At 54.6% G+C, this 9806-nt stretch overlaps 1 protein-coding gene across 1 annotated transcript; it reads right to left on the bottom strand.

The window, feature by feature from the left end:
• Nucleotides 1-859: 859 nt before the first annotated feature.
• On the bottom strand, nucleotides 860-8222 carry TNFRSF6B (tumor necrosis factor receptor superfamily, member 6b, decoy). Its single transcript, XM_009893415.1, is given in 5 exon segments — nucleotides 860-1128; nucleotides 3756-3761; nucleotides 4821-5018; nucleotides 7250-7628; nucleotides 8181-8222. Coding segments are annotated over 5 exon segments (894 nt in total).
• Between the last annotated feature and the right edge of the window lie 1584 nt (nucleotides 8223-9806).

The following is a 9806-nucleotide window of genomic DNA, read 5'->3' as shown; positions in this document are numbered from 1 at the left end:
CGTTCAGCCTTGCCGTGGCTCGGGGGGGGGGCTGGTTTCGGTGGGCTATTGTGTCGTGGGGGCGGCTGAGGTTGTGTGATCATGGGGTGAAGCACATTGCAAAGAGCGGACAAGGGTAAGCAGAGTCAGAAGGTGATGGTTTGGGACTTGCAACACCACCTCTCTCCTCCAAATGGGACTAGAAAAGGACTCTGGTGACAGAACTGTATAATAAAATAACTTCTTTGGTTTCTTTCTTTAGAAAATATCTCTCACACATGGTATAAAAACAGGTAGTTTAGAAAACAATTTAAAGCCGGCTGTACCAGTGACTTCAGGGGCATCCTACACCCAACGTGTGTCTCAGCAGCAAACTCCATTCTCAAAACAAAGCGTGACAAACACAAGTGAATCCTCTGCAGGAAATACTGTTAAATAACTACAAAAAACCCACAACAAAACCCAAACCACAAAGTTTAAAACAAAGCCAGACAGTTGTCTAAAAAGGGGGAGCTGCGTTCTTCCCCAGAAAAAAATGACCCTGGTCTCATGTTTCTCTTCTGATAAAATATTGGCCCTTGCTGAGTGCTGGAAAATCAGGGGCCAGCACCCAGGGAGCTCCCGGGAGCCGGAGCGGCCGCTGGCGCAGGGATGCTGTTTCTCAGAGCATCCCATCCCGGAGGCAGCAACACACCCACACGCAGAGTGGGACCCACCGCCGCGGCCACAGCACGGTTTAACTCTGACCCATCACTCATCTCTACGCTGCATTTCAAGTTAGGTTTGGAAAGATTAATAAATTAATGAAGCCACAGAAGAAAATAAAACCAAACAAACAAACAAAAAAAAAACCACCCGAAAAGTTCAGTTTGTGTTCTCATTACAGGAGGAAGCGCTCGCGGACCTTCTCCTCGATAGAGTGCAGCTTGGCAACTCGCAGCGCGTCCAGCAGCTCCTTGGTGACCTCGTAGTGCCCCTCTTTGAGGTGGATGAGGAAAGCCCTGAACTTCTCCTGGACGGCCGCCCTGGTCTCCAGTGCTTGCTTCCTCGGTGAGTGCTCCAGGATTTGCTGCAGGCGCTTCAGCTTTCTGACGGGGATGTTCTGGTATGCCACAAAGTCTATCATGGCTTGCTCACAGTCGTCATCTCCTAGAGATGGTGGGAGAAAACCACCTGGAGGTTAGAGGGAAGGTGACTGTGGGACACCAGGAGAGCAGGCCACAGCCCTACTGAGCCTCTCTATGGGACATATGCCCAGAGAGGTGGTAGATGCCCCATCCCCGGAAACATTCAAGGTCAGGTTGGATGGGGCTCTGAGGAACCCGATCTTCATAGAATCACAGAATGGTTTGGGTGGGAAGCAACCCACCCAACCCTGCTGCCATGGGCAGGGACACCTCCCACCAGCCCAGGTTGCTCCACCCCCCACCCTGGCCTGGACCCCCCCCGGGGAGGGGCCAGCCACAGCTTCTCGGGGCAACCTGCGCCAGGGGCTCAACACCTGCACAGGCAAGAATTTCTTCCTTATATCTAGTCTAACTCTCCCCTCTTTCAGTTTCAAACTGTTCCTCCTCATCCTATTGCTCCACTCCCTGATCAAGAGTCCCTCCCCAGCTCTCCTGGAGCCCCTTTAGAGACTGAAGGGCAACAATAAGGTCTCCCCAGAGCCTTCTCCTCTCCAGGCTGAACACCCCCAACTCTCTCAGCCTGGCCTCATAGCAGAGGTTCTCCAGCCCTCTGATCACCTTCATGGCCTCCTCTGGACTCACTCCAACAGATCTATGTCTCTCCTGTGCTGAGGGCTCCAGAGCTGGAGGCAGCACTGCAGGGGGGTCTCCCCAGAGCAGAGGGGCAGAATCCCCTCCCTCGCCCTGCTGGGGATGCAGCCCGGGATGCGGTTGGCTTTCCAGGCTGCCAGCGCACATTGCTGGCTCATGGTGAGCTTCTCATCCACCAACATCCCCAAGTCTTCTCCTCAGGGCTGCTCTCAGTCCATTCTCTGCCCAGCCTGTATTTGTGCATGGGATTGCCCCGACTCATGTGCAGGACCTTGCACTTGGCCTTGTTGAGCTTCATGAAGTTCACACAGGCCCACCTCCCAAACCTGTCAGGGTCCCTCTGGATGGAGTCCCTTCCCTCCAGTGTGTTGGCACAATGTCCCTGCTCATTGCAGGGGAAGTTGGACTACATGACCTTTAAAGGTCTCTTCCAACCCAAACTATTCTATGATTCTATGCCATTGTCCTCACCTGGGCGCTGCTCTCCAGTTGCAGCTCGGACCAGGGGCCCCAGCCCAGTGAGCCCTGCCGGGAAACCTGCCTCTCACAACCCGTCTTCCAGATTTGGGAGGGTATTTTCGCTCACATGGCCACGTACATCCATGAACACGAGCTGAGGGTCCCCTGCCCAGCTCTACCCACGCACGCGAGTGCCCAGGCAGAGCGCGAGTCCCTGCCCGAGGATGCGGCAGCATCTGGCTTGCAGCGGCTCATCCTTTGCCTAAGTCAAGGGGGAAGAGGGAGGGGAAGAGGGAGGGCTGCTGGCTCCTGCTGCGGGCAGGTGTGCGGTGGAACAAGCAGGTCAGAATAAGCATTTTGCAATCGGAAAAAAATGAGGTCGGAAGGAAGGAGGGAAGTACCAAATATGGTCTCGTTAACTGGCTGAGGTCCATCTCTGCCAGGTAACTGCCCTGGAAGGCAGCGTCCAGCCCTCGCCACAGGCTGGATTTCCCAGCAGTGGCCCACCCTGTACGGGGCAGTTAGAAAACAATGGGTAAAAGTTCCTGTAATTTTGAAAAAAGTAAATATACCTTTTCCACGCTCCTCCCTGCCAGGGAGTAGGGCAAGAGGGAAACTCCAGAAAGACTGAAGTAATCACAGTAAGTATTTACACGTTATTTTTCCTGAAAGTTTCCATTTTCCCATGCAAATTTTTACATCTCGGGACAGGACAAGCCCCAGGTGCAGCCCGGACCAGGGCTTTTGGACAGACCTGGTCCCAGCTGGTTAAAGCGCTGCTGGAGCGTAAGGGATGAAATCATAAAGAATTTTCAAGGGATCAAGGCCAAGTGATTACTCAATCGGGGAGAGACTGGCCCAGTTTCTTGCCATTGTAAACTGGGAACGGTTTCACTGGTTATAGTGGGGTGGGTCAGGCTCCCTTGCCCAGATTCTGCCTCTCCTGCAAACTCGCGGTTTATGTTGAATTACTCCTGCAATTGCCGTTCCAGCCGGGAGGAAGGCAGGTGCCCACACGCCTCCCGAGTGAAATCATGACAAACCAGAGTTAAAAATACCCTTCAGCTGCCATAGCTCACGGGTCTCCTCTCGCTCTATAAATAGCTGAAAGGCTGCTCTGGCCGTGGGTGCCGTTGCCTAACGAGCGGCAGCGCACGTGCTGCTGACGCAGCCTTCACCTGACCGCTTCCCCCTCCCCGGGACCACGTCCTGCTGATGACGGAGCTTTCCATCTCCTCTCTCTGGCGGGATCACACTCCTGGCAAGGAGCTCGTGGTGTGAGTCAGGCTTCGTAAGCAGAAGCGCCCCATGTTGACTGTGCCAGGAGAGGATGGAAAGGCAGGAGCTCCTCTCGCGTGCTGCCGGGGGGGAAGAGCCTCCTTGCTGCATCACCGCAGAGGAGAAGCTCTTGTTGAAACACAAGTTTCATCTTGATGGAAGAAAGCAATTTTTTACAGTGAAAAGAGCCAATCACTGGGACAATTCCCCAGGGACGCAGTGGGGTCCCCATCGCTGGAGGTTTTCAGGACATGGCTGGACAGGGTGCTGGGCAATCTCATCCAGGCTCCTTTTCCCATGGAAGGTGGGACCAATGAACTTTCAAGGTCTCTTCCAGCCTGGGCTGTTCTATGGCTCTACAGTTGGTTACTTTTATTTATTTTTTTTTAACTCCAAGGGCACAGGTTCACTGGCACTCGGACCGGTCACGTTGGGTTTGTTCCGTGTGTATCTTGGTTGGATGCTCAGAGTAGAGTGAGTGGTTTGAAACGCCTGCCTGCTTCACCCCAACTGACAACAGGCCCTTGGGATGGTTTTCAGTCCCTTTCTCACCCCCTCACTTGTTGGGGTGTACATTACAAAGCACCCCAGAGCCACCCCATCGCTCTCCTTTAGCCTCATCTGTGCCTGCTTGCAGCTCCTGCCCAACCTTTAGCCTCCACCGAGGCTTAGTGGTATGTTTGCACTATCATGGTGACACAGTTGACACTATGGCTCTACTTTTTCACCTAACAGGTCAAAATCCACCCTACATTGAGCGTCTGATGTACTTTGGACTCTGCTCCATTCAACCTGCATGAGACAAGGTTGCGGCCCCAATACAGGTTTCCTGGTAAATGGGCTGAAAGCATGTGAGAAGTGAGCGCAGGAGACACGCCAGGAGCCGAGCTGGGTGGCTCAGCCCATTTCCATGACCGCCAGCCATCGGTTATCACTGCGAGCTATCGGGCACTGCTGAATGGCTGCCTAAACTGTCCTCGTGTCCCAGCATCCCCAGTTAAGCCAGTCCCTGGTAAGAACTGGCAGGATTTCACTGCCAGCTCTTTGTTCTTGCTGAGCAAGGACCCTGCACGTGCTTTGGCTGAGCAGTGCCCATTGCTGAAGCTCTGTGCCCTGTCTCTGCCCTACATGACCCACCCTGGAGGGGGAGGAAGGCAGACAGTCTATATTTTATCTAAAGTTGCTATTAATTATGGATCACTCCATACTTGTACGAGCTATTTCACCACAGTTTGCATCTAAATAGGAAAAAGTCACCAGAAAGTTGGCTCTCGCCCTGGCAGCATCGCGGTCCCGGCATCCCCCCCTCCTCTGCCCGTGGCTCACCTGGTCCCTGAGTGCTGTTGCTTTTCCCCAGTCTGCAGGAGGTGCAGAGGGTGTCGTGGTACTGGTTGCCCTGCACGTTGGTCACCTTCCCCTGCTCCTCGCAGTTCTGGTGCGGTTGGCACGGCTTGATGCTGGAGTTGGAGGAAGAGAAGAAGCCGCGGGGGCAGGCACGGCACTTGGTGTCCTCGAAGGGGGTACCTGTGCACGGGGAGGCAAGGGGACCGTCAGCCTGGGGTGACAAACTGGCAAGGGAGCAGGGGCAGGAGCTGGGGACGATGCCTGCAGAGCAAAGAGTGCCGGACACCATTTGAGAGTGAGGGTGATGTTTTGGGAATGATCACTGCCTGCAAGTCCCCTAGGAAGCATCCCTTTGTAGGACAAACACCAACGCTTTCCCCAGTCGTTTCCCAAGCCAAAGCATTCGGCACGTACTGACAACTCGTCACCGGCCTCCAGACACAAGAGATCTCATCTGCTACTGAGAAGAGCCACGTCCCGGGTCGGAGACACCAGCTGGGACGATGGGTACGCTGAGTGCCAAACCAGCCCTTTGATTCACAGCAGAGTCAGGAGGCTCCTGGCCAAGTGAAAGTAAAAGTCGCTGAGAAGGTGAAAGCTCTTCTCGCTTCTGCAGCGCCGCACTTTCCCACCCAGGCTCTGGGCCAGACCCGCCGCTGCTTCACAGGGACAGTGCCACGCGAGCGAGATTGCATCAGGGTGTCTTGCACATTCTTTGGGAGAAGAGGGAACGGCCCTGATGGCAGCAAATTTCACCCCCCCTTTTCATCTCCTCCTCGTGTATCTAGTTAAGAACACGGTTTCTACCTTGTCACAACCCACTTTAGGCCATTGCTTTGGCTTTACCAGGAGATGTCCCAGCCAGCCCAGCTGACGACTCCAACACCTGAGTCGGTATTTGCAAATGGGAAAGCCACAAGAAGTCTGCTTCCCCGGAGGAACCGTACACGGGTCAAGTCACCGACCCAAAAACCAGCGAGCTCAGCCCACAGCCCCACTGCCACCGCTCCGCAGCCGCAGGGTCCACATCGTCCCCGTCCAGACACAGGCGCCCACAGCCCCAGGGCTCTGCCCACCCACGCTGGATGCTCAGTCCTTGCTGGTTCAGATGTCTGGGCTGGGGTGCCATCATTCCCCACGCAAGAAGCCGTTTGTAAAAAATAACTAATAATGACAAAAAATTAGCTTCTCCTCAAATGCCTCAACTTGCTGGCGTGGCTCCTCAGCCCCACAGCCAACCCTCCAGCCAAATTTGATGTTTCATTTCAAAGGGCTTCCCCGCATTGCTTGGAGACCTGGTTCACCTTTCGCTGCATTACTGCGTTTTGTAACAGTCACGTCCTATAGAAAAATTAAGCCCCGAACTTCAACCATAAGCGTCAGCTGAAGACGGCAGGTATTTCTCCTCTGGCCTGGCAGCCCAGAGCTCTCCTCTGCTGTGCATGGAAAGACTTCAAAAGCCTCCATGCTTCAAAGCATGACGCAAGATAGCGCTGATTTTGCTGACGCTGCCCACGCTGTTTTATTATACCCATCTGTGGTTTCCAGACAGAGCCTGGTCCTTGGAGGTTCAGGGGAGAGTGAGAGGGAAACATGCTTGTAGGCAAATTGCATTTTTAGAAAGTATGTACACATACAAATTAGGGCAACTAAGGGATCAGGCAAATTTGTGCTGGAGAAACAGTGGAAAAATAACCCTCCTAAAATATCTCGTGACTTACATCTCACCAGGGGACTGAGTCTCGGACGTGGGAATCTCCCCCAGATGTGAATAGAAACTAGGCTGATTTTATGGTTTTGGAACCTCTCCATGTATCCATTTCATGTTTTAAATACAGCCTCTCAAAATTGCTCAATAAAAACCACAAAACCCAGCCCCAGAGCTACACACATTCACCAGCCCTAGCCCTTGCATCATTAGCAGCAGCCCTTTTCAGTCCAGACAATTAGCATTCCCAGCTCCCTGGCTACCTGCCGGCAAGGAGGAGGGAGCTGACAGAGGATTAGGAGCCGCCCGGACCTTTCCACCTGCCGAGAGCCACGGCAGGGCGAGCTGCTGCTCCGGGGATGGGTGAATCACAGCCCAGCTCTGCCTGTTGTGGCAGGTGAAGCAGGTAACCAGGACTGCTGGTGCTGGGGGGGGGTGTGTGGGTTTCAAAGGCTTTCAAAGCAAAAGTGGGAGAAAAAACCCCAACAAATCACTCCTTGGAAAAAAAAAAGCCGGGAGCAGTTTCACATGCCAGCAAGGAGAGCACTGCGCTGGTGAGCAAAAAGGGGATAGGTCAGGCTATGGGCAATCATCAGCCATGTTATTTCTCCTTGATTTTTAGCTCTAGCAGAGATTTCAGGATGCGAGAAGAGCCTCACAAGCACCTGCACTGCTGCCGCAGCCACCTGGCTAAGGTACTCACCCAGTTTCTCTACGCCGAAGCCCAGCGGACACTCGGAGTGCTTGATGCAGAACTCCATCTCGGAGTAGTAGCCCTCCTGGCACTGACAGACGCGGTTGTGGGTGGAATTGCACTGCTGCACCTCCACCTGCTTCTCCTCGCAGATGACATTACAGTACCGGCACTTCTCCAGGTAGTTCCAGTACTGCGTGTAGTGCAAATCCGGGCAGGGTTCGCACACCGTCTGTCTGTCCTGGGTGCAGTGCTGTGCCACGAAGGTCCCCGGCGGGCACTGCTGGCAGGTGAGCTTCTTGTTTGTCACAGCATCTTTCCATTGGTAAGTGGGTTGGGCGCTGCAGCCGAGCTCAGCCAGGAAAAGGAGGAGAGGGGCAAACATCCACTACAGCAAAGACAGTGCAAAGAGCCCTTAGCTCATCCTCTCGCAGAGGCAGAAGCAGCAAACACGGCTGCTGCGTTAGAGAATTCATTACTGTTGTAAATACAAGAAGTTGTTCTCCCACCTCATGCCCTCCCCAGCCCCAGGGGTAAAGCAACGGTGGTACTGGGGACCAGCCCCCACGTGCCTCCCCATCACCCTCTGCTCGCCATCCCAGGTGACAAAGCATCCTTCCCAAACAATGCTTCTCAAACCCATTTTGTGGTGCCTCCACAACCCCATTTCCATCTTTCAGGACTAAAAGCAGCTCCAGCACATTCTCCTCCTCTTGGCACCCCGCTCAGTTCCCCACCGTTTGGGGTGAGACCTTTGCAGATCAAGAAGCAGTAGGGAAGTCTTCCAAACTAGCAAATACAGGGGTGCTCCATAGGAACTCTCAACTTTTTTTAAAATGCGGATACTCGGTATAGGACTGGAGAATCCCAGAGTCTCGTTTATCCTCCCTTTCCTTTTCAAAGCACGTGCGCCCAACCTTAAAAGCAGGTGGTACATTACCTTGGATGGATGCCTTAAATTCGGCACGTGGCAGGGTAGCATAGCACCGAGGACTTCCGAGAGCCACGATCAGAAACCTGGGGAGACAGAGAGGGTTCCTCAGAGGCTGGTGGTGGCTCTGAGGAGAGCAGCCGGGCTGGAGTTCCTCTCTGTAGCAGCAGCGGCGAGCAGCTTTAAAGCAGAGAGAGAGAGACCGATAAGGACTGTTTAAGAAATGCTGAGTCTGCTTTTCAGACAGTCCTTTCTCCGAGGGAGATGCGGTCTCTCTCCAGCCCAGGGACAGAACGGAGTCTTATAGCAGAGCGGAGAACTGGCTTGCCAGTGGAAGGCTGTGTCCGTGCCCCTGACGTACTCATCACTCCAACATGCGTAAGCGCTCGGAGGAGTAAAGTCACCCTCAGCTACGGAGCAGGCGGGACCCAAACAGCGGCCACGGAGGGAATAGAAGCGGGTGAGGTGGTGGGGGCAACAGCCGAGGTCTCCCTCCCCATCCCATCCCCCGGGAGCGGCTGCCCTCCCTCCCCATCCCTCCCCATTCCAGTCCATCCCTCCCCATTCCAGTCCATCCCTCCCCATCCCATCCCATCCCCGGCAGCCGCTCCCCGTCCTGCATCCCCGCTCCTCACCGCGCCGCTCCGTATCACTTCCCCCGCCCGGCAGCACCTTTATAGCCCCGGTCCCTGGGAAAGACGGGCACCGGCTCCGCGTTCCCCTCCAGCCCCGCAGCCCGCCGCTCGCTGCCTTCCCCACGCTGCCTTCGCTCCCGTTTCTGCTTTTGCGTGTAAGAAACGGAGCTCTCGGGGCAACCGAGCGCATTTACCTGCGCGGAGGGAGGAGGTAGGTGGGATTTGCACAGCTGCAAGTTTTACAGTGGTATGTGGATTATTTTTTTTGGCTGGGGACAGGCAGGGAAAGTCCCCCGCGAACGCTCTGTTCCCTGGCTGTAAATGCTAAATAACTTCCCAGTAACGGCATTTGTCTCTGGCTGTTGGGGGCACAGTGTGCCCCTAAACACAGCCCAGATGTGCAATTGCTCATCGGCACTCTGGGGCTGCTCTGCCCCGGGGGCTCCGGCGTGTGACCCCGACCTGCTGAAACAGCCCAGATCTGTAGTGGTTTGGCAATGCATTCTTGAAACGGGCTCAGAGCTTCAACTTTCTCCTTTCAGGAGCACTGAGAATGACACTCTAACTCCAACTGTAACGCTAAATCACTTAGAGTTACCTTTTGTTGGGATAACAACGTCCAGCAGCTGAGGAGGTCGGCATTTAAATATCTTACAGGTGACACTTAGCCATAAATCTTAGACCCCGAGGATTTCAGTGGAAACTGAATTTAGCCTGGCGGGTACGCTGCTCAGCAGAGCCACGCGGGAGCGCGTGTACCGGTGCCTGCTGGCTCTGCACTGCCGCTGCTTAAATAGGTCAGACTCCTGTACTTTGTCCTTCTGCCTCATCTCACCAGATTCCCTCTGAAGGCAAGAATATCCACGGCCACCTCTGCACAGTGCTTTATGTGCTGGGAAGGCACACGGGGGACAGCTCGCCATCCCTCCCCTCCGGCTGTACCTACTCTGGTCCCCCCATACCGCAAGCACAGGGGGAAGGAGAAAGAGCACAGAATTTA

Source organism: Charadrius vociferus, unplaced genomic scaffold (assembly GCF_000708025.1).
Source record: "Charadrius vociferus isolate BGI_N301 unplaced genomic scaffold, ASM70802v2 scaffold259, whole genome shotgun sequence".
In the NCBI taxonomy this organism is placed as follows: domain Eukaryota; kingdom Metazoa; phylum Chordata; class Aves; order Charadriiformes; family Charadriidae; genus Charadrius; species Charadrius vociferus.
Note: the sequence above shows the minus strand (reverse complement) of the source record. Positions and strands in the feature narration are given on the sequence as shown.